Source organism: Hyperoodon ampullatus (genome assembly GCF_949752795.1).
Source record: "Hyperoodon ampullatus genome assembly, chromosome: 5".
NCBI lineage: Eukaryota > Metazoa > Chordata > Mammalia > Artiodactyla > Ziphiidae > Hyperoodon > Hyperoodon ampullatus.
The window spans coordinates 45772914-45797758 of record NC_136918.1 but is presented as its reverse complement, the minus strand read 5'-3'; the positions used below and the strand labels follow the sequence as shown (position 1 = coordinate 45797758).

General features: G+C 36.6%; 1 protein-coding gene across 2 annotated transcripts in view; it reads left to right on the top strand.

The window, feature by feature from the left end:
* The window catches only part of VPS8 (VPS8 subunit of CORVET complex), a gene marked incomplete at its 5' end in the record, with an annotated part of 289040 nt that overhangs the window by 29011 nt on the left and 235184 nt on the right, over positions 1 to 24845 (top strand). Inside the window, 9 exons of one of the 2 annotated variants that reach the window (XM_079705529.1) lie at positions 1185 to 1217; positions 2182 to 2236; positions 11030 to 11154; positions 11903 to 11989; positions 14383 to 14450; positions 15745 to 15898; positions 16000 to 16059; positions 17724 to 17831; positions 22705 to 22785. In XM_079705529.1, coding sequence (XP_079561655.1) covers positions 1185 to 1217; positions 2182 to 2236; positions 11030 to 11154; positions 11903 to 11989; positions 14383 to 14450; positions 15745 to 15898; positions 16000 to 16059; positions 17724 to 17831; positions 22705 to 22785 — 771 coding nt within the window. The remainder of the gene's footprint in view (positions 1 to 1184; positions 1218 to 2181; positions 2237 to 11029; positions 11155 to 11902; positions 11990 to 14382; positions 14451 to 15744; positions 15899 to 15999; positions 16060 to 17723; positions 17832 to 22704; positions 22786 to 24845) is intronic. The other variant, XM_079705530.1, reaches the window with a different exon arrangement.

The window sequence follows — 24845 nt, the reverse complement described above, 5'->3', positions numbered from 1 at the left end:
TTTATAGGATACTTTACATTTAATTTGATCCTCAGGACAACTCATGGCGGTAGCTAGGGCAGTGTTTGCCTTTTCCGCAAACAGGTAGGTAAGGGGACTAATACTCAGAAGGGTTAGGTGGCTGTGCCGAGGTCACACAGTCACTGGTAAAGAGCTGGCACTAGCACTTAAGTTTTGATTTTCTTATTCTGACTGAATCTACCCTGCTCTGGCTTTTATTTATTTATTTTTATTTTAAAAATTATTTTATTTATTTTTGCCTTTCATTTTTTAATTTTTTTAACATCTTTATTGGTGTATAATTGCTTTACAATGGTGTGTTAGTTTCTGCTGTATAACAAAGTGAATCAGCTATACGTATACATGTATCCCCATATCTCCTCCCTCTTGCGTCTCCCTCCCACCCTCCCTATCCCACCCCTTTAGGTGGTCACAAAGCACTGAGCTGATCTCCCTGTGCTGTGCGGCTGCTTCCTACTAGCTATCTATTTTACATTTCGTAGTGTATATAAGTCCATGCCACTCTCTCACTTCATCCCAGCTTACCCTTCCCCCTCCCTGCGTCCTCAAGTCCATTCTTTACGTCTGCGTCTTTATTCCTGTCCTGCCCCAGGTTCATCAGAACCATTTTTTTTTCTTTTAGATTCCATATATATGTGTTAGCATACGGTATTTGTTTTTCTCTTTCTGACTTCACTCTGTATGACAGACTGTAGGTCCATCCACCTCACTACAGATAACTCAATTTCGTTTCTTTTTATGGCTGATGGTTTTTATTTAGGGGTTATTTTATAATCTGCTGGGTAGGAAGCTCCTACTTAGAGGAAGAATGTCTTTAGTATATGTTTCCGTTTTTAAAGTCTTTATGTACTCTTACCATTGTGACCCATAGTACTTATAGTTTATTCACATTATTGAAAATAGAATCTCTTTCCTCTCTCTTTTCCTTTACATTTTCATTTATAATCAGTACCCTTCCTGAAGCAGTAAAAGAAAACGATCTATTCTTGTGCTCTGTATATTTTGTTGGTATATACAACTTTTGTAGTTTCTCTTATTTGGGGGGCAAAAATGATGGTTCTACCTCTTATCTGAATTGTATATGTAAAGAGAGGGCCTTATACCATTTTCTGCTTAAAAATGGGAATGTCTTTTCAAATACTTTTTCTTTAAATTTTATTTAGGACAAAGTAGATGCTGGCTTGCCTACAGCAATTGTAAGTATACTTTAAATAATCCTTTAAAGGTAAGCTTTCTATTTGATCAGGTATTCTTAGATTTATTCATCTGATATTCAAAGTTATTACATAAATTTTGTGATAATTAATTCATGTCATTTACTGCCAGTAATCAGGTTTAAAATTCGTCCGTGTTGAATGTTCTCATTCTTTCTAGTGTATTGTTACTTTTCAGTTTTTTTTTTTGTTTCGTTTCTTAAGAAAAATAATGATTAGCCTTTTCCCAATTTATTTGTATGTGGTACTACCCTGCCCAAGTATATTTGCTCCTTCTGTGACTTGGCCTCGCTTTGGTTATAGGGAGTGGAAAACAGTGTTTGGTAAAATCACTTTGTGGTAAATAGTACACTTAACAGCTCTGAACTCCATTGCCAAGCCTGCCAAATAGTAAATCTGTGGAGTGATTATAGAGAACTGGGGGATATTGAAAGCACACTAGTGCCCTCTTTTCTATTTTCAACTATTTCCAGCTTCCTCCTGTAGCTTTCTTATTAGATAGTCAATTGGTGAGGAAGTGGGCTGGGTTTTGAGTATTTCTCTTGCCTTTTGGCTCCTGTGAATAAGCTGGATAAGGGCTTTCTTGTCCCTTTCCCACACCTCATAGGAGGCTCTTGGTTGGGTAGCATAAGTGCCTCTTACTTTGTGTGGACCCCTGAGTTTTTCAAAAAATTGCTTTAGAGGAAGTTAAGTGGCATTTTTTTGCCTATAATGTTGAACATATGATATTTTAATATTGTTACCCTTAGAGTAAATTTAGAGGGATTCCCAGAAATAAGATGTACTGAGTTTCATTTCCTGTTTTGCCTCCTAGATGAAATTTTCCTTATTTATAATAGTTGGTATGTTATCTGGTGCCTAGAGGAAAGAAAACCAGCAAATTCAATTCTGATTATTTCAAGATCCTTGTAATGTCTTAAAATGTAATCTTCTCTTTTGTTCTCAGGCAGTGTCGAGTCTGATAGCAGTGGGTACATCTCATGGATTGGCTTTAATATTTGGTAAATTTTCTAACTACTTTCCTTATTTTAAATGTTAAGTGTTTGGGTTTTTTTTAATAATGTCTTTTAATCACAGTTTATATAGTAAACTTTATTTTTTTGAAAAAAGCCAGAAAAATTTGAAAAGTAGCAGTCAGCATTTTTATAGTTAAAAATTACTTGACTCAGCTTCATTTTGTTGCTCATTGCAAGTTTATTTTCTTCTTTATGAATTTTATAAGCTATCATATCATATCTTTTGACTCTCTGCAGACCTAGACAAAAAGGATATAAAGTTGAGAGGTTGTCATTTTGTCTGCCTCTGGTTTGTGGTGGTGCTAATGTTTTATTCTAAATCATATCTGAGTAGTAGGTATTTGAAAAGATCTTCAGGGAAAGAGATTCCCAGGCTTTCTCAGTAATTTTCAGTAACTCTTACTGACAGTAAGTTTTTTTCATTTACATTGTAAATCCCTCTAAACTGAAAAAATTTTAGCCCATAATCACTTTCTTTTTTTGGTTGAGAAGAGAACTTAGCTAGTTTTATTTGTATGGTAGGTGATAGTCCTAAGTATTTTCTCATTTTTTTTTCCTACGTGAGACTAAATAAACCTAGTTTTAATCTTTCTTTGCTTTTGCGTTCAATACTACGAGCAGAACATTTTGTTCTGTTTACTTAAAAACTACTAGATAATATTTTCCTGTCATTTTTAGTGTTCTCTATGGATCTTAAGTCTTTTGCAACTTTCTTAAATGGAATTCCTGATGACACTGTATTTTAGTAAGGACTCTACAGGATATTGTATAAGAATTACCTGGGAAGACCTTAATAGCAGAACCACAGTTTGATCTGTGTGGGCCTTGCATTTTTTTTTTTTTTTTTTTTTTTTGTGGTACACGGGCCTCTCACTGTTGTGGCCTCTCCCGTTGCGGAGCACAGGCTCCAGACGCACAGGCTCAGCGGCCATGGCTCACGGGCCTAGCCACTCCGCGGCATGTGGGATCTTCCCGGACCGGGGCACGAACCCGTGTCCCCTGCATCGGCAGGCGGACTCTCAACCACTGCGCCACCAGGGAAGCCCCCTTGCATTTTTATTTATCATATGAGTGAATAACTAATTATTTTCCTTTGTTTTTGAACAATTTGACTTCCTATTTATAAATTTTCCATTATGCCAAAAGCCTTATTTATCTGTGTTTTTAACACCTAGTCTTTTCAAAGGCGATTGATATAAATAATAAAGTTTTATTGTCTGGGGATGAGAAGAATGGAAACAAAAATATAATTCTCTTGAGAGAACTTTAGAATTGATTCTTTAAACAATAATTTTTTCTTATTCCATAATATGTGTTCATAATAAAAAATTTAGATGAGCACAAGGTTGAAGATACACCAAATTCTGCCATCCAGGAATAATTCCTAACATTTCTGTATGACCTTCTAATCTTTTTTCCTGTACATGTGTGTATATATATGTACACACCCCCAGATGGGATCATGTTAATTTGTAACCTGCATTTTCATTATAATGAACATCTTTCCATGTGATTATTAGTCATCTGTAACATAATTTTTTTCTGTATTAAGTTATTAGCTTTTTTTTTTTTAATTGAAGTATGATCGATTTACAGTATTGTGTTTCTGGTGTACATCAAAGTGATTCAGTTTATATATATATATATATATTCTTTTTCATATTCTTTTCCATTATGGTTTATTACAGGATATTGAATATGGTTCCCTATGCTATACAGTAGAACCTTGTTGTTTATCTATTTTATATATGGTGGTTTGTATCTGCTAATCCCAAACTTCTAATTTACCCCTCCCCCTCTCCTTTGGTAACCGTGAGTTTGTTTTCTATGCCTGTGAGTCTGTTTCTGTGTATCATTTTTTTTTTTTTTTTTTTTTTGCGGCATGTGGGCCTCTCACTGTTGTGGCCTCTCCCGTTGCGGAGCACAGGCTCTGGACGCGCAGGCTCAACGGCCATGGCTCACGGGCCCAGCCGCTCTGCGGCATGTGGGATCTTCCCAGACCGGGGCACGAACCCGTGTCCCCTGCATCGGCAGGCTGACTCTCAACCACTGCACCACCAGGGAAGCCCTGTAACATCATTTTTAATGGCCACGTTTTACTTAATCATTTCCTACTATAAGACATTTAGGTTGTTTCTAACCAAAAAGTAGAGTGATGAACATCTTTGCAACTGCATTTTTGTGCACATGATTACTTCCTCAGGACAAATTACTAAAAGTGGACTTGCGTAGGTCAGGGTATGAACATTTTAAGCACTTCTGATGTATACTGCCTAATTGCCTTCTAGAAAGTTTTACCAGCTTGCTCTCCTATCATGTGTAAGAATGCTTGTTTTCCTATGAGGGCATAGTTGGTATCAGATTGATAGAATTCTGGGAAAGGATCTTCAAAGGACTTTTAGTTCAATCCCCTTATTTACATATGAGGTGATTGAGAACCAGAGAGGTTAAGTGACATGTACGGAGCAAAATTCAGAATCAAGGAATACTGAATCCTAAGATCAATACATTTCCACACTTCCAAGCAGTTCTCCAGTTCTGAGAGAAAAGGAGGCAAATTGCAAGATATATAAAGGAAAGAATGGAAGAACTAAGATGAATGAGGATAAAATATAATGTACGTGTTTATCTGTCAGCAGAATACATGTTTATTATTGTTCCCACTTACCAGTACTCACTTTTCTTCAACTCTATCTGCTTTAATATCCCTTCCTTACCGCAAGGTTATAAGAATATGTGCCTGCTTATAATCAAATCCATGCAGAGCTTACTGCAACAAATTAAAATGAAGTCTTTTAGGGCTTCCCTGGTGGCGCAGTGGTTGAGAGTCCACCTGCCGATGCAGGGGACACGGGTTCGTGCCCCGGTCCGGGAAGATCCCACATGCCGCGGAGCGGCTGGGCCTGTGAGCCGTGGCCGTTGAACCTGTGCTTCCGGAGCCTGTGCTCTGCAACGGGAGAGGCCACAATAGTGAGAGGCCCGTGTACCGCAAAAAAAATAAATAAATAAAAAAAATAAAATAAAATGAAGTCTTTTAAAATAAAAACTAACAGAGGAGAAGAAGAGTTTATTGTCTTTCATTACTGTCTTCTTAATTTCCTTGGGCCTGCTTTCTAATTTTTTTAGACCCCAGCAACTTTCTTGTAGATTTGATGAAATAATAATCTTTCATTACAGTCTCATGAAAAAGAAAGTATGCCATAATGAACATTTTGAGAAAGGATCATAATATTCTAGTTATGCTTTGGATTTTTAATCATGCAGTTAATAAATTTTACTCATTTTTGTGGGAATCAGATATTTGGACAATGAGTTTTAACAAATGGATTAAAATTTGCTTGAAAGCCAGGAAAAAAATGGCAGAGTAATAATACTATGAAGTATCTAGATTAGAGGTCTGGGTTAAATCTGATCTTTTAAACATCTTTTTTGATCATAGGAAAAAGTGCAGAACTGTACTTGTTTAAGTACCATTAGATTCTCTTTGGAATAGAGGCCTGGGTCATTAAAATAGTAATCATTATAAGCTTCTTAAACGTCATGTAAATTGCCTATTCTTATGGAGTTATAGGTATATGGTATTTATTATGTATCTTGGTTCTTATCTAAATATAGGATCTCAAAAATTTGAATCTTAATAAAGATATCTCCCTATCCTAAGGCCCTTAGTTTTCCATTTTTGGGGTTGTTAGTATACTTTAGTAGATTATCTTTTGGAAATTGTTTTTGTTTTTATCAAACTTAATGGACTTGGATTTACTCTGCTAAAATTTGGATATTATGCATTTTCTTTATTTCCATACCAATACCTAAATATAAATCCTAGATGGATCATTTAATCACATTTAGTATCATTCCCACAGATAACTGAAGTTTATCACTTATACTCTTGAAAATTTACCTGTCTTTTCTCTGAACTTTTGAACTGATTTCTTGCTTTTCTCGTTTTTTTGACCTTTTCTCCATGGATTCAAAGGAAAAGGTATAGTAATTTTGGTTTGCATGAGTGACTCTTTTTCTTTTGACCTTTTTAATGTTGAAAAAGAATGTTACTAGTTACAGTCGATGTCCTCTTATGAAATGCTTATTGAAAAGTTTTGAAATTAAAGTAGGGAATTGTTAAAAATTATAAATATATGCATACCTTCAGTGTTTTATTTTAAATGAAAATAAATCAGTGAATATTGATCTTAATCTTTTGGCATAGACCAAAACTGTTTCTTTGAGTTTGTATCTGCCAGTTGGACGTCTGCAGCATCTTTTTTTGGCATAAGCTGCATCAGTGATGGGTCATGCAAAATTCGTGCTTTTAATTTAAAAAAGAGGTAAAAGCTTAGGCACCTGTGAATCAGTCAAGGTGTGCAAAATTTTAGATTTTCATAAAACTTCTTTTCAGTTTTCTGCAGTTATCTTGTCCATACCTTACTTCATGACAGTTAATTTAAAGCAACTCATCTTTACCAAGTTTTTCTAAAACATTCATTTAGCTTTCATAGAAACAACAGCTCTTTCTTTTCCACTGTATTTCATCAGTTGACAATATTGTTTAATTACATTTTTAAAATACAGTAATATTACAGTGGCATGAACAGGTTTGGAAATGAACACAACTGACTTTTTGTAAGCATCTGAGTTCTAGAAAATAGCCAGTTAGCTGTGGGGAGTTAGTGTATCATGGGCTTTAGTCAGTAAGTTTTATAGAGGGAATGGAGAACTTTAATTCTGTGTGTTTGTTAGATGGCGGTCAGGTAAAGTGCTTCTGCTGTTTTATGATCATTGATGAAAAATGTTTCCTAATAACTCTTTTCTTCTCCTTTGGTCTTAGAGAATATTTTAATAATGCACAAAGGAGTAGTACTGAAGAATGGTGAATACTGGCAATAAAAGTAGAGCTTTACACACATAATTAGATTTTGATTCTTTCTAGGATCTAGGTATTTCCTTCTTTGATGGTCTTTGGGATGTAGTTAAAACAAATTAGGGGTGAAGAAATAGAGGATTAGGTTAATTTTGGTATATGGAGAGAGAGCAGAAATTCTTGAAGTATGTACAAATTTAGATTTTATGGCTCTTATAGACTTTATATGTTATTTATGGCTTTTCTTTGCTACTTAGCACATTACTCTTAAGCCTAGAATATGCTGAGATCTACCCTAAGTAACGTGTACTGCGAAAGGTATACTAATAAAGAAATAGATATAATTCATTGCACTACCAAATGGATGTGCTTTTTGTGGTATCTGGGCTTCGAATTCTCTTAATTAATTGGTAAGCTATTTATTACCATTAATAATAATTCTTCGTAGGACTTCCTTGGTGGACCAGTGATAAAGAATCCACCTTACAATGCAGGGGACGCGGGCGCAATCCCTGGTCAGGGAACTAAGATCCCACATGCCGCGGGGCAACTAAGCCCGCGTGCCACAACTACTGAGCTCGAGCGCCTCAGCTAGAGCCCGTGTGCCGCAAACAGCAGAGCCCATGAGCCCTGGAGCCTGTGCGCCACAACTAGAAAAGAGAAAACCCGCATGCCACAACTAGAGAGAAGCCCGTGCACCACAAAGAAGAGCCCGTGCGCCTCAATGAAGATCCCGCATGCCGAAACTAAGATCCAACTCGGCCAAAAAAAAAATCTTAAAAAAAAAAAAATTCTTTGCATGTGTACCATTGGATAGTTTTCATATTTTTCATAGGCATTTACAAAATTTAAGCTCTATGCCAACTCTGTGAAGTATATAGGAAAAATGATAGTCTCACTTCATATTTCTTGCCCAGATCAAGAGCCCCATTGGAGGAGGAGAATGTGGAGAGCTCTGATTTTCACCTTTCTTGCTTCTGTCCAGGTCCTTTTGTTCTTTCCATGTAGCTTTAGAAATTAAATTTTTGGAAGAGGTTTTAAGTTTGTCTTCACCAAATACCTTTCCCCAGAATTGTCTAGAAAAATCTGGACTACAGAATGTTCTTCTAGTAGAAGAAACCTCTTCAATAAGACTCTGCTTTCTTCTTTCAACAGAAATTCTACCTTTTCTGATTTCAGTCTAAATTGTATAACAAGTTTGTTAATATGGCACCATAAATATAGAATGTATAATGACAGCAATAAGAATTGATAAGTGTCTTTGTGGAGTTAAACTATATTTTATGTACTGTCTATTACGTCACAGCCACTCTACCTTATAAAGGGACATTATAAATATAATGAATACATTGTAAAAGTTAAGGACAAAAATTGACAATGTTTTCATTAACATAGTCCTATGGGATGTAAATTTAATACATATTTCAGGAGTGACCAAGGCTGATAATTTGGTCCTTGTCTTAGCTAGTTTTTTAGTACACAGGACCCACAGTCAGGAAAGCAGAGTCAGGTTTGGGTTTTTAATGTAGAAGTTAGATGTGTCTTTTTCCTTCCCTCTTTTTTTCTCTATTTCCTTTTTCTTAATGGTACCCTTATTCTCTATTTTGTCATACCCCTTAATTCTCCTGTGCTTACTTTCCCTGAGTTTTAAGAGTACTTAAATAGTATAATTTTAAAATTTTATTTATTTATTTATTTTTGACTGCATTGGGTCTTTGTTGCTGCATGCGGGCTTTGTCTAGTTGAGGTGAGCGGGGGCTACTCTTCGTTGTGGTGCACGGGCTTCTCATGGCGGTGGCTTCTCTTGTTGCGGAACACAGGCTCTAGGCATGCGGGCTTCAGTAGTTGTGGCACGTGGGCTCAGTAGTTGTGGCTTGTGGGCTCTAGAGCGCAGGCTCAGTAGCTGTGGTGCACAGCGTTAGTTGCTCTGCAGCGTGTGGGATCTTCCCACACCAGGGCTCGAACCTGTGTCCCCTGCATTGGCAGGCAGATTCTTAACCACTGTGCCACCAGGGAAGCCCAAATAGTCTAATTTAAAGTATGAACTTAGGTAAAGCAGGAAACATTAGTTAGTGTCTTTAAGTATTTGTGGATCAGAGCTGTATAGAGTTTGGATCTCAAAACCGGGATTACAAAGGATCTCAGCAGGATGCTATTCAAACACTACTCTCCTAGAAGGCAGTTAGCCCCAGCTAAAGGGACTTCTTTTTGAGGCTGGTGTGGAATTTCTGTCTTTGTCCTCTTTCAGCCCATTCGTTGGACTACTCACATGACCCAAAGTGGTAGCATATATAGAAAATTGTTGCCCAACCACTGAATCTTGACAATTTGCAGAGTAAGGTACATGGATAATCCACTAACTGTAAAGGTGGCTCTGACAAAATAAGAATCATGGAAAACACTATTTTACGCATGCGATTTAATAAAGCAAAATAAAATGTGATGTCATTTTTAGAGTCAGGGAAAAGGAAATTTTAATAAATTGGATTAAACTGGAGGAGGGAGGAAAGTGTATGTAAGGAAAAAATAAGGAAAAAAATCTGTAATTGTAATCGTTTTACATTTGAGTAAACATAGGACTTTTAAAATACATCAGACCTTGTATATTTATAAATTTTATTCCTTTTCTGATATTCATCTTGGAAGGCTAAGATCTAAAATGATTTCAGAAAACATCAAATATTTCCTATGTGCTAGATAGAATACAGCCATTAATTGTGTCAGAACTCCTGGGTAGGTGGGGATTGCTATTTGAGCCTGCTTATGAACACAGAAAAATATTCTTACAGTAGTCACTTTGGATGGGCAAAAGGACTTAACTAGTATTATTCCCTACATTTGAGAATGAATGTCTTTAGGCTCTTTCTGATAACTAGATTTACCTTTATAGGAGGAAGATTTGCAAATTTGGCAGCTATTCAGATGATTGTCAGATGACTTCTGTGTGCAAGGCAGCAGGCTAGGTATTCTGGGGATGTCAATTCACTCATGATCTCAGCCCTTAGGGAGGTCATAGTCTAAGAGTGAGAGTAAGATGTATTTACCTCCAAAAATTAGCACATAGATAGTGAAGGGAAGCACAAAGAATTGCTGGGGGGAGTTAAGAGACCTCCTGATTGTGTAAGTATGGTAGTTTTTTTCCCCCTTAAACAGTTCAATTTTGTAGGCATGCCTTCTTATGTTTAAATTTTTTATTTCATTGTTTTCAAGTGGGTACAATAATGAACTCTATATAATATAAAATAAGCATTGCCTAGGAAAAGCCCTAGAGGAATTTAATTATTAGATAATAAGGTTTAATAACACCTGAGTTCCTCCTGGAGAAATCAGAGGTGATTACGGCAAAATCCTTGCCCTTAAGTAACTTAATCTAGTAGAGATTTGAATTATTTGCTTTTAGCATATCAAATGTTGATGCTTGAAAAGAATTTTCTTAAGCAGTTTAAACATACCCTGTGATTTTATTTATATTGTTCATGTGCCTGGTAAACCTTTTCTTCGTGGATAATATAATGTAAATTTCAGCCAACTCTAAATTAATAAATTTTGATTTTTGAAGTTTTAAACCTACTTTAAAAGATGGTATTTCATGTAACCTTGCATCCTAAAAATAGCAAGAAATACAATTCTAGAATGAAAGTTAGTTTGTTCAAAGAGCTTTCGAAGAATTTTTTTAACTTATTAGCAAGTTTTGTATTATGCTTCCTTGTAGTTATTGTTTTTTCTGCTTTCTTAGTGTCTAATTCAATGCCCAGTGTCTAGTAGATGCTCAATAAATATATTTTAAGATGAATGTAACTTCATTGTTTGATTCTTTTGATACTTGCTACCTCAAAGTGTTTGAAAACAAGCCTATACTAAGTATATGTTTATTCACACCTTCATTTCTTTCACTTGATTTTATCAATTGCTTTCTTTAGATCAGAATCAAGCTTTGCGACTCTGTCTGGGTAGCACTAGTGTTGGAGGTCAATATGGAGCCATCTCTGCCCTCAGTATCAACAGTGACTGCTCACGACTTCTCTGTGGCTTTGCTAAAGGACAGGTAAATAGGAACTTTATTTTACCCATAAGACAATGTAAAATCAATTTTTAAAAAGGTACTATCTCTAGATCAGTATCTCAAAGACTAAAACGTGTTATAAAGTGACATGTCTGTAGAGCTAAGCTGAGTTTGCTTAGTCTGACTTTTGTCCAAATTTTTAAATATTATTGACTGAGCCAGAGCCTGTGATTTTTAATATCTTAATTCATATGTCCATATAAGTACATAGGTTTTGTAAACCAACCAGGCTGTTATACAAAATTTACTTTCTTACTGTAGTGAGGATAATTGTTGTTGATTTTTAAGTACACTATATTCTGCTTTGTGTATTCTTATTACTGTGTTCCTAGATAACTATTTTGGTATTTCTTTTTCTTCTGAAACTGGCAGTAAGTTTTGTTTCTTCTCTTCTTCTGACATATTAATTGGTTTGGCAGTAAGCCTTTCTATAATTTTTACCAGTGCTAAAGAGATTGACTCATTAAAGAAATTTCTTTTACCTCTCAGTAAAACAACAAGATTTAAAATCTGAAGGGAAAAGTAGGTTGGGCAGGATGAGGGGAGGATGAAGATGAAATAAAGGCCCCATACTTTAGTGGATCTGCAACCTTTAGTTATGTTTTAACTTTATAGTTCTTTGTCTGCAATGTTTATAGACCAGGAATAGATTATTTCAGCCAAAAGCCAGGATACTTAAGTCCAAAAAAGAGCAATAAATTTGTTTTTAAAGCATTTAGTTGTCTTATAGATCACTATGTGGGATTTGGCCAGTGGAAAACTTCTAAGATCAATAACAGATGCTCATCCTCCAGGAACAGCAATATTGCATATTAAGGTAAAGTCCTTACTTTCTTTTTCTAATAATCTTTATTATTATGCCTTTGTATCCATTTTTAAGTAGATTTCTTTATAAACAGAATCCTTGAAAGTGAACTGTCTTTTATTAGACTGGCCCAACAAGATGTTTTCCCAAGTTAAAACCAGAGATGGGCTGGCATGGTAACATTCAGCTGTAAGTTGTATTGAAGTCTAGTAGATATAGCAAGAAAGAGAGTAAATTGATGTGATCCTGGACGAAAGGCTGGCAGCAAAGACAGGCAGTACCCTACTGAAAACCCATGTGCAGATTGTAAAAGGTCTTTTTACTTTGTTTAGTCCGCCAGGATTTTATTGCTGAGGCGGTGTGCTCTGTCACACTTTGTTGGGAATTACCTGCAGTTCAAGGCACCAATTGTGAAAGAACCAAGCTTTGCATTATGTTTAGAAACAAATCTGTTGGTTTATTTTCTTTCAGGCCTCCAAAGGAAAAGCATCAAGATTTGAATCTTGGCTTTCTCCTTACATGCCTGAAAATAATAAACCAACTTAGGTAACAGATTTCATTTATAAATGCAATGCGAACCTTGGTTTTTGTATGCTGTCAAGCCCATGTTCAGAAGTATAAAATGTACAGGACTATAACTAAGGAAGTCTAAAATCAGATCTTCTGGATTTTAACCATGTACACATTTGGTTACTTAGCTGTGCAGACCTCTCTTATCCATACACATTCTTTTTAAAGTCTGGTAGCATCTGGAGTCTATGTGTCTGCATCTCGGTTAGTTACATAAAAGTCTTTTGTGACAAAGCAGCATTGAAGCATTTAGTTACAATGAAAACAACCAAGACAAGTAAAAGTAGAGAGAATTTCTCCTCTTTCTGAACATCATGGCAGTTTATCTTGACCTCTTTTCATATGGTATGAGCCAACCTCTAATATGTTGTAGTTGTTTGTGTTATGTCTTATCTCCTTTAATAGATTGAGATCTTTGAAACCAGTATCTATTTCTCTTTAATTTTTGTGTGTTACATGTAGTAGCACATTACAATAAATAGTGCTCAATAAATGTTTGGTTGGTTGTTTATAAAAGTCCAGGCCATTTGCAGAAAAATGCAAAATCTTTGGGAGAAGCAATAGGAAACAGAAGAGATAAAGGCAGAGAGAAAAAGGCAGAAGAGATAAAGGCAGAAGAATGCAGCTGACATTAAAAGCAGACTAGTAGTGGACGTTGTGTTTCTTGGGAATGGTGATAAGTGCAGACACTGACTTTACTTCTGAGGTCTTCCATTGACAATGGCTACTTGCGCTTCAAACCTCTTACTCATTGTTCTCTAGACTTAACCCTACACATCCCATCAATAACAGTTTGGGCTTTAATTCATTTATATATACATGGGTGTGTGTGTGTGTGTGTGTGTGTGTGTATTTATTTAAAAATTATTTAAATATACTAGTGTACTATATTTAAGTACATTATAAAACACATACACAAGAAGTAGAAAATTAATAAATAAAATCATGAGTGCTATTATTTTCCCTACACTCCACTTTGGCAACTACTCAGCTAGGCCTTGAGAACAAAGGTGTAGGACTTCTTTACCCGTGTGTGGGGTTGAGGAAGAATAATTTCATAGTAGCCTCCTGTACCTCAACCATCCCTGAAGAGCACAAAGGCATGAGATTTAGGATGGTTTTACAAACCTCTGGGGTTAGGGAGACTCGTCACTGTAAGTGATACAAATTAAGTTATTCAACTTTGTATCTTACAACACTCATATCTACCAAAAGCCCTTAGGACCATCTGTCATTGTGAACATTATTTATTATTTGAGTTTTCCAGGGTAGATAATAATAACTGAAGGTATACTTTGTCGAAGAAGATTGAGGGGGCAGCACGTTTTAGGAAGAGTTACATAAAAAGTTAAACTGTTTTACATGTAGTGGATTAACTCTTCAGTTATTGGAAAACATATTCCAATAAGTTTATTTCCCAAAGATACCAAATATCTTTCACTGTGTCTTTATTCTTGAAAGCTAGGCAACTGCAAATGTATCCAAAGTATCCTATTTAGCTTAATAGCAAGTTAGAAAAAATTAATGTAAGAACCTAAGTAGAGAACTTTAGGGCTTTTATGAGTCATAGTTTGTATTTTTCTTTTATCCTGATGAAACGTGGTTTTTGCTTTTTTTAAAGCCTCATTTTTTTAAAGATATTGAGCCATTTTTATTCCAAATATGGGTAAATTTGTATGTTTAGAGTACTGATGTAGATATAGTTTAGGTGATTTCAAGTGCTATTAAATGTGTTTGTCTTAGATTTTTAAAATTTTATAATATTTTCCTTACCTTTTTAATACTTGATTAATTGTCTGAAAATGTATAAGAAAATAAATTCCTTCTCTGTTTAGTTTACAGATGATCCAACTCTTGCAGTTTGCAACGACAGCGGAGGCTCTGTTTTTGAATTGACATTTAAGTAAGAGACTAATGGACATTTGTAGACAAATGAAAAGATTAGCTCCAGTTTAATGACTTGAAGTTGAATATGAAGAGGTCTGGAAAACCCATGTGATTGGAAATAGGTTGTGGCTGTGTATTACACTTAACCTGGGGGGGCTTATAGAAAGAACATACAGAGCACCAGGCCGGGCCCCCCCAAATTCTATTGCAGTAGGTCCGAGATGGGATTCTAGACTCCTACTCCCCAGAGTATTCATAAGCTTTGTCAATCTTGGGAACCATTATTCTGGAGTATCTCACTAATTTCCGTTTAGGCCCCAGGCCCAGTTGATTATAACCATAATGGCCAAGTGTAGAAAGGTTTTTATTGCCTTGGCATTGCCCTGTTTACTCTTTAAATAAGAGGAAAGACTATTTAGATACATGGAAGGACATTTACAAATCTGAGTTTAAAAAAAGAACAAAAAATTCAATGTGTATTATATTTCCATAAGTTCTTCAAAGTAAGGACTATGTTTCTTGTATTTCTCATACCTTCTAACAATGTCGAGCCCAAAGTAATTGCTTAAAAAATACTATTGATTTATTCAGCTAATGTTTATTGAGCACCTCCTGTGTGTAGGCATTGTTCTAGACACCAGAGTTAACAGCTATGAGTGAGACAAGGTTGCTACTCCAATAGCACTTACATTCTAGTTGGGTCGGGGGTAGGGAGACACAATAAACCAATGCATAAATGAAATAACTGTAAATAGTTACGAGTACTGTGAAAAAAATAAAACAGGTCAGTGTGCTGGAGTGCATTTGAGTATAATTTAGGAAGGCTTCTCTCCGAAGGTGACATTTGAGCAAAGACCTGAATGACAATCTGGTCAACAAGTGGAAAGATCTAGAAGAAGTGTTCCAGGTAGAGGGATGTTCAAGCACAGAGCCTTTGAGGTGGGCACAGCGTGGCATGCTGGAGCAGTGGAGAGAAAGCACGTGTGGCTGGAGCATGTGTTTGTCAGGAGCAACAGTAGTGGGAGAGGAGTGAAGGCAGGAGCCATATCATATAGGACCTTTTAAACATGGTGAAGAGTGGATTTTATTTTATGTACAGTGGCAAGCCACTGGAGACTTTTTAGAAGAAGGGTGATAAATCTGACTCACACATTAAAAATGACATGCTGATGTCATGTGGAGTTTGGATTGTTGGGGGCAGGAGTGACAATTGTTGGATTGTTAGGAGGGTTTTTTAGTAGGCCACGTTAGGGCTATAGCGCCTTGGAGCATTGCTAAGTTGATCTGGCATTTTTTGGTTACATTTTCAGGAGAGTGATGGGAGTGAGAACATGTGAATCTAGATGCCTGTTCAGTGGTTCCAAGGGTGAAGTTTGCTGTATTGAGCCTCTCCATTCTAAGCCCGAGTTGAAAGATCATCCCATCACACAGTTTTCCTTATTGGCCATGGCATCCTTAACAAAGGTAGGTGTATTTAGAAGATGACGCTCATAACTTTAGAGGCTTTGAATACCAAAAATTTGAAAATTGCAGGGTAAATATTAAAATGTATTTTTCCCCTAAAGATACTGGTCATTGGATTGAAGCCCTCCTTGAAAGTGTGGATGACTTTTCCTTATGGACGGGTAAGTAAGCCTCTCCATCTTATTGGTAAAAAGACCATGTCAGGAGGTTGGGGAAAATGACTTGGAAGTGGCACATTCTGTGAGGTTGTCAGAAAACTAGGTAGAATGGAAATCAGTGCTGCAAAGGTCACTGTCTAATTACCTTGATGTGACCAAAGCACCATAAGCTGGTGACTACAGCAGTAACCTGGGGATCACAAGATCTGTACTTTTCTACCTTTATTCTGTTAAGTTTTTCTCTCACGAACAGCTGCTGCTTTGATAATGAACTACTGATAGAGAACACCCCACCGTAATACCCAGCATGAATTGCTGCTGCATACTCTTTCCTTGGCTTCTTCTGCCTCTGATATTTTACTTTGGAGGATGATACTTCTCAGAATGTATTATGCACACCTCAATTTCCCTTTTCTTTTTCCTGATTGGTTTTCAAAGAGTTGTTTTCTTCTAGTGTGTATATGAGGAGAGGCATTGATGGGATGGGATGGGATGGAGAATGATGGTGCAGAACGAAGACTAGTTCAGAAAGTAGCCACTGTAACGAGGGAGCTCACTCTTCTGTTTTCTTGTTGGTACTCGGTGTATCTTTGGACCCCAGGGGAAGCAGGTCTGCCCTTTCAGCTGGCAAAGCTGGCTTATATTGCCATTAACAGTTCTTAGGTGAGCTTTATTGGCTAATTGAGATTTATCATGGTAGTATGTGTTTACATCTTTTTGTATGTTTTTATTGGTGTTTTTTCCAACATTTTATTATGAACATTTTCAAACAAGTAGAGAAGTTGAAAGAATTTTACACTGAACATCTATATACTTACCATTGTAAAACTCTACCATAAGCATTTTATTGTATTTTATTATATACCTGTTTATCTCTATGCACCCATCAAATTATGTTTTTTTTAAATGTATTTCCAAGTAAATTACAGAAATTAGTACTCTTTTTTCCTAAATATTCAACATGCATATAATTAAGTACAGTTCAGTATTTATTGAAGTTTTTCCTTTGGTGTAACAATTTACATACAACAGATGTACAGATCTTGAGTGTACATTTGCTGAACTTTGACAAGATGTATGTACTTTTGTAATCCAAACCTCTGTCAAGATGTGGAACATTACCATCCACACAGAAAGTTCCCTCATGACACTTCCCAGTCAGTCCCTGCTCCTTTGGAATTGACTGATTGATTGATTGATTGGCTGCATTGGGTCTTTGTTGCTGCGTGCCGGCTTTTCTCTAGTTGCGGTGAGCAGGGGCTACCCTTCATTGTGGTGCGCGTGCTTCTCATTGCGGTGGCTTCTCTTGTTGCGGAGCATGGGCTCTATAGACACGCGGGCTTCAGTAGTTGTGGCGCATGGGCTTCAGTAGTTGTGGCTCGCGGGCTCTAGAGCACAGGCTCCGTAGTTGTGGCTCACGGGTTTAGTTGCTCTGCGGCATGTGGGATCTTCCCGGACCAGGGCTTGAACCCGTGTCCCCTGCATTGGCAGGCGGATTCTTAACCACTGTGCCACAGGGGAAGTCCCTCCTTTAGGAATTTTAATGAGAAATTAGGAGAAGTTTTATCAAGGAACACCAGTCAGATGCTGTTGTAAACCAGAGTTTTCCCTTTGTTTTTCTGTGTGTTAACAGTGATGACTTTTTTTTTTCCCTTCTCCTCACTTAGATGGATCCTTCCAGTGTTCCATTGCTGGCCTGGCACTTTGTGGCAGTGCATAATTATGTGAATCCCATGCTTGCCTTCTGCAGAGGAGATGTTGTTCATTTTCTACTGGTAAGTCCTAATATGATGCTAGATCTGTGGTAAAGTCCTTTATCATAAGATTATTTTTTTGATTCACCAGTAATTTAATATTGTGTCAAAGAAATATGCTATCATAATTCTTTGGAGAGGGAGTGACCTATTTAATGTTTATTCGAGGCTTTAATGGTTAACGTGGAAAACAGATGATCACCCTCAGCTCCATGCCTCTTCATGGTATATTTCTCAGTTCCATCTCCTTTGACTAATAAATAATTGATGGTTTATGTGTATGTATAAATATGTAAATGTACATAGGTCTGTATTAATGGCTTACCTATCTACATATAGTGTATTTATTAGACAGCAAGTTATCATTGAGCACATACTATGTTATCTACACTGTAATGGACACGAGGCGATTGAAAGAAGTATAAAAATTAACTCCTTCTTTCACATAGGTTAAAATATGTTTTGAAAGGCAAAACCAGTATGTTCATTACTACTAATGAGAACAGTTTAAGGATTTAAGTATGTGATGAGAATTTAAAAATTGATACAAGTTCAGAGTATGAAGAGATTTGTACAGACTAAAGAGGCTGTGGAAGACTTTATGAAGGACATAAGGCAGATACTAGGGACTTCCCTGGTGGCCCAGTGGTTAAGAATCCACCTGCCAATTCACGGGACACAGGTTCGAGCCCTGGTCCAGGAAGATCCCACATGCCACAGAGCAACTAAGCCCCTGCGCCACAACTACTGAGTCTTTGCTCTAGAGCCCACAAGCCACAACTACTGAGCCTGCATGCTACAACTACTGAAGCCTGTGTGCCTAGAGCCTGTGCTCCACAACAAAGACAAGCCACCGCAATGAGAAGCTCGCACACTGCAATGAAGAGTAGCCCCAGCTCGCCACAACTAGAGAAAGCCTGTGCACAGCAATGAAGACCCAACACAGCCAAAAAGAAATAAATAAATGAATTTATAAAAAAAAACAAAAAAAGGCAAATACTATAGGAGGGGTGGATATGCATATTGGGGAAAATAAGATGAACTGAAGTTATAGCGGTAAGAATGTGCCTGTGGAATCTCTTCTTGGGTTTCCTAGCTCAGTGAAGCAAGTACACCACTATCCACCTAGTTTCTCCAGCCAGAAATCCAGGAGTTGCCTTTCAGTTACACTTCTCCCTTTATTTCTACTCTATCACACATCTGTTGACTCTGAGTATACTTCCTCTTTGTCTCCCCCATTGCTGCTTCCCACTGACATTTCTAGCCTAGGCTCTGGAGTAGCTTCCTGACTAGTCTTTGGCCTCAGTGTCTTTTTTTTTTTTTTTTTTTTAATTGAAGTATAGTTGATTGACAGTGTTGAGTTAGTTTTTGGTGTACAGCAAAGTGATTCGGTTTTCATACACACACACACACACACACACACACACACATATTCTTTTTCAGATTATTTTCCATTATAGATTATTATGAGATACTGAATATAATTCCCTGTGCTGTGCGGTAGGACCTTGTTTATTTTACATAGAGTAGTTTGTAGCTGCTAATCCCAAACTCCTAATTTATCCCTCCCCCTCCTTTCCCCTTTGGTAACCATAAGTTTGTTTTCTATGTCTGTGAGTTTCTGTTTTGAAAATAAGTTTATTTGTATCATTTTTTTAGATTCCACATATAAGCAATATCATATGGTATTTGTCTTTCTCTGACTTACTTCACTTAGTACGATAATCTCTAGGTCCATCCATGTTGCTGCAAATAGCATTATTTCATTCTTTTTTGTGGCTGAATAGTATTCTGTTGTATGTATGTGTGTGTGTGTGTGTGTGTGTGTGTGTGTGTGTGTGTGTATACATATATATTTATACACCACATTTTCTTTATCCATTCCTTTGTCAACGGACGTTTAGGTTGCTTCCATGTCTTTGGCCTCGGTGTCTTTACATATGCCAACACCTCTGCCAGGAAAGCTGTGTGCTCTCTTCCACATTATACTGGCTCATGATTAGCATTGCCTTTCCTGACCTCCTGACCTCAGTTAGCATTTCCCGCTTCATAGACACCGATAAGACCTTTTTTGACAACATTCAGCATTTTTAAAATTACTTATCTAATATTTTTTTTCCTCACTAGACTGAAAGCTCTGTAAATCTAAAACCAACTCTACTGCTCTATTCCAGCCACTAGGACAGTGCTTGTATGTAGAAAGTCCCTAATAAATATTTATAGAGTTAATGACAGGGAGAAACTTATTGTTGAGAATAAAGTTGAACATACGGCATGGATCTTGATTAGGGGTTGGCAGACTATGGCCTATGGGCCAGATCTGGCTGGCTGCTTGTTTTTGTAAGGTTTTATTGAACACAGTCATGCCCATTCAGTTATTATTTATGGCTGCTTTTGCACTACTGTGGCAGAGTTGAGTAGTCGTGACAGAGACTGTATGCTCTGTAGAACCTAAAATACTTACTGTATGGCCTTTCACAGAAAAAGTTTGCCAACCTCTGATCTAGATTATATAATAATTGACCTAGATTGGTAATGGGGAGCCATCACAGGTTATTAGGTAATTAAAGTGATGTGATTAAAGTGACGTTTTAAGAAGATCACTGCAGAAATAGCAAAAAGAACAGATTATAGGAGGTTGGAGGGAAAGGAAAGGTTTTTCTCTTGTAATAAAGCAAGTGTGAGGTCTTTAGACAAGGATGGTTGGTTGCAGTGAGAGTTAGGGATGGCATTTTGAAGGAAAGACAAGGCTTCTCATCTTAGTGGATCTGGGGACCGAAGGACATAAACAAAACATTGCATTTCTGGCTTTGCATTTTAGAAGCATGAAATATGCAATGAGTTAGGGTCAGGGAAGAATTTAATGTGTTGGGTTGGAAGTGAAGGTGAGACTCTCAAGTGTTGTATTGGGGAATGTCCTCTGGGAGGATAGGCAGTCCAGGTCTGGGGTGAAAATGAGAATTCCAGAATAGAGAAAGTAGTAGAAGCTGTGAAAATCAAAAGCGAAAGCATACATAACCTTGGTGGACACTCATGTAAGGGAAAGGAAAAAGAAAAGACAGTAGGAATTGAGGTGGAAGCTAGATTATAGAGCCTTGTTAAAGAAATGGGTATCTAGAAGAACAGACTCACACAATCATAGTACAGCATTTGGTTACAAGAGGAAAAAGAATGGTTAACTTTCTGGAAGAAGTAAATGAAGGGAAGGTGTTTTGCTTTTGTTTTTTGAAGATGGAAAAGTCAGAAACCTGTTTGATAGCAAGAGGGAAAAGGTCTTTTGAAAGGAGTGACTGAGTATGTTAGCAGGGGAGGGGTAATATTAAACAGCAATGGAGGGAGTAAGATTTAGGGTATATACAGGTGAAGTGATTTTCTTTAGCAAGGACTTTAGCCAATCTTAGAATAGTTAATGTTGGCATTGACCTTTTTATTTACGAAACACTTTCAACATATGCAAGATATGGAACAATTTGGTGCTGTCTTATTTTCATTTTACAAATGAGGAAACTGAAAGAATAAATGATTTACCCTTGGTGACTCAGCTGTAATAGTGGAACTTACTCTTAAACACATAGCTGTAGATCTTACGCTCCTTTTTACCAGAGCATTCTTTCTTACAGGGGAGGTGACTTAGGAAGTGAAGATGGGAGTACACAAAGGGCTCACATTAAATGGTCTCAGTTGTTTGTTAAGATATCTGGTGAGGTCAGCACTACAAGTGTTGGGACTAGAAGGCAAAGAGGAATTGTGACTTAAAGGGAATGGAAGACATCTAGAAGACTACTATGGAGAGTATGCAAGAAAACCCAGGTTGAATTAAACGTCATGAATTTCAGGCAGGTCATTGTGGTGTGTTCTTCTTCTTCAGTGCTCTGTCACCTTGGAGCATAAGTGGAGAGAGCAAATTATAAGGACGATTGAAGATATAGAGAGTATATATATGCATATATAAGTAAAATATTGACACTTGAGTTTCTTTTGGGAGATTTTGGGCTGTTTGAGCTATAATAGTATCATACTTCACCCAAAGAAGTCTAGTTTTCTCACTGCAGCAGTTTTTTTTCTTTTAATGAACTTTTGTTTTACTTTTTACATTATGCCACCAATCCCATTTTATGCTTTAACTCTGGCTAAATAGTCATTGACGTGATGCAGTTAGGTTTTTCTGAATTATGACAGAGTGAATATTACATACAGCATTTGCCTGTACAGACATACCCCAGGGATATTGTGGGTTCAGTTTCAGACCACTGCAATAAAGCAAATATTGCAATAAAGTGAGTCACATAAGTTGTTTGGTTTCCAAGTGCATATAAAAGTTATGTTTACACTATACTGTAGTCTTTTAAGTGTGCAATAGCATTATCTCTAAAATAAACAATGTACATACCTTAATTTAAAAATACTTTATTGCTAAAAAATGCCAGAACAGTTACAATATTAACATCAAAGATCACTGATCACAGATTACTATAACAATACAATAATAATGAAAAAGTTTGAAGTATTGCAAGAATTACCAAAATGTGACACAGAGACATGAAGTGAGCAAATGTTGTTGGAAAAGTGGCGCTGATAGATTGATTGACACAGGGTTGCCACAAACCTTCAGTTTGTAAAACACACAATATCTGGAAGCACAATAAAGTGAAGTGCAATAAAACAAGGTATGCCTAAACTGACAACTAGACCACTGACAAGATGTACTATGGATTTTGGTACAAATCATGATGTGAATGATTTTTTTCATTTGTGTAGTTTCTTTAATTATCAATATTTTTGTTTTATCCATATTCTGAATGGAAATCATTTTCTAGGTGGATTGACTAGGTGAGACTTTAAAACGTCTCTCAAACAATAGCTGATATTTAGGTTGTTTTTATTTCGTCATCAGGTTAAGAGAGACGAATCTGGAGCAATACATGTTACTAAGCAAAAGCATCTTCACCTATACTATGACCTCATCAACTTTACTGTGAGTATTATTGAAATGAAATATCCCCGTTCATTTTATGTAATTGTTTTGACTCCGTGTTGTATTAAGGCTACCAGGATTTCTGCCATAAATCATGACCTTTAGGATTATATAAAATGTGGACAGAAGTGAAGTCCTGGGCTTCCCTGTGGTGCAGTGGTTAAGAATCCGCCTGCCAATGCAGGGGACACGGGTTCGAGCTCTGGTCCAGGAAGATCCCACATGCCGCAGAGTGACTAAGCGCCACAACTACTGAGCCTGTGCTCCGCAACAAGAGAAGCCACCGCAATGAGAAACCTGCGCACCGCAATAAAGAGTAGCCCCCACTCGCTGCAACTAGAGAAAGCCTGCATGCAGCAACGAAGACCCAACGCAGCCAAAAAAAAAAAAAAAAAGTTAAATCCTGCTTGTACTGAATAAAGGCTGAGGCTGGTGTGATGCCACATTATTTTTATTGCCTTTTAGCCTTATGTCCTGCTGAACACTGGCAGGATCAGCAAAAGTTTTCTTTAATATCCTGATCAGCTCAAAGGGGAGATCAGAATCATTTCTTCAGGATCATTGCCGGGCTTTCTTTGTTAACACATTTTTGTACTTCTGAGTATGTCCTAATTGGTTCAGGAGTTCAGGAGCTATTCTTTATCTGTGGCTAAAAACTTTTCAGAGTTCTCTCTCTACTATGCATCTCAGTCCTGTGCAACTTTTGGTTTAAAAAAGATTATTTCTTTTTGCATCAATTTTTATAATAGATGATTTATTAATTTATTTGCACATTGCCTTTCAATCTCATATACAGACTTGATTTAGAAATAATACTTTTTTTCATACACATTTCATGAAATAATTTTGTTCAACCTCTTCTCATGCATATAAGACATCAGTGTTTTTGTCATCACCAGAACCCCTTGTTGAAAATCATCTAACACAGTTTTCTAGAATTCATCATCATTGCTTCCATTTAAGATGTTTGAGATGCAGCACTTTAAAAATCTGCATATGATTCTGTCCCTGGAAAAAATTTTCCCAACCATACGTAGCCATTCTCCTAATAGTAGGACAGTTGGTGTTTTTCATTTGTCCTGTGGCTTATTCATGATGTGACCCCTAACTGCATTGCTTTGTAAATTACCTTTAAAAGGCTTGTTTACAATGTGTCAATGCTTAAAATTGTGAGGATCTAATCCCAAGAATAATTGCTAATCCTGCTAACGTTTTTTGTTATTCTTTCTCTTTTAACCAGGTGACCTTTGAAAACATCTAAAAACTAGCACTAAGTTTATACAGGGCTGAATAATGTGTCTTTCCTAAATGATACTTTGTTTCTCAAAGTAAAGTAATCAAGAGAGCACCTTACAAAAGCTCTTTGTAAATGATTTGAGTGTCAAACTCTGTTTCCTGAGGGACAGTTTTTTTTTGGAAAAACAAACCCTTCCTGTGTAACACAGTGTTAAAGTATATATTCAGCATAGTTAAAAGAAAATTGATCCATTTTCAGCTTGATTGTCTTTGATATGATATTATGCAAATAATTTCTGATAACATGGGAAGAGTTCATATAAATAAACCAAAATGAATACCAGAGAGAGAAAGTACAGGGGAAGTACTTTGTTCTGGCTAATTTAGAATTCTAATTGAGCAGATTTTAAGACTTCATTTATTTCTTGGGAAGGGATTGAGATTTTTCAAAAAAATATTTTGAAAACAAGAAATCTTATATATAACCCAAGAAATTTATCAAAATGGTGTCCTTCAGAAGATTTTAACATTATTATTGTTATTACTTTTAATATTATAATAGTACTAATTAAAGAATATTCAGAATATATAGAGAAATAGAAAGAGCAAAGAACTCTGCCATAATTTGTAGGTATATTTTGAAGGAAATACATATTTTAAATAGCTTGTATTTTTAAATATGAATTACTTAAATGGTAGCAATCATTCTTTGACCAGATAGGTTTATGAGGTTTCATTTGCCCTTTTGTTTGATTAATGTCAAAAACACTAGAAATGCAAAGTTGGTCACTTTGCTTAAGTCATTGTGCCGATGTACCTTTCAA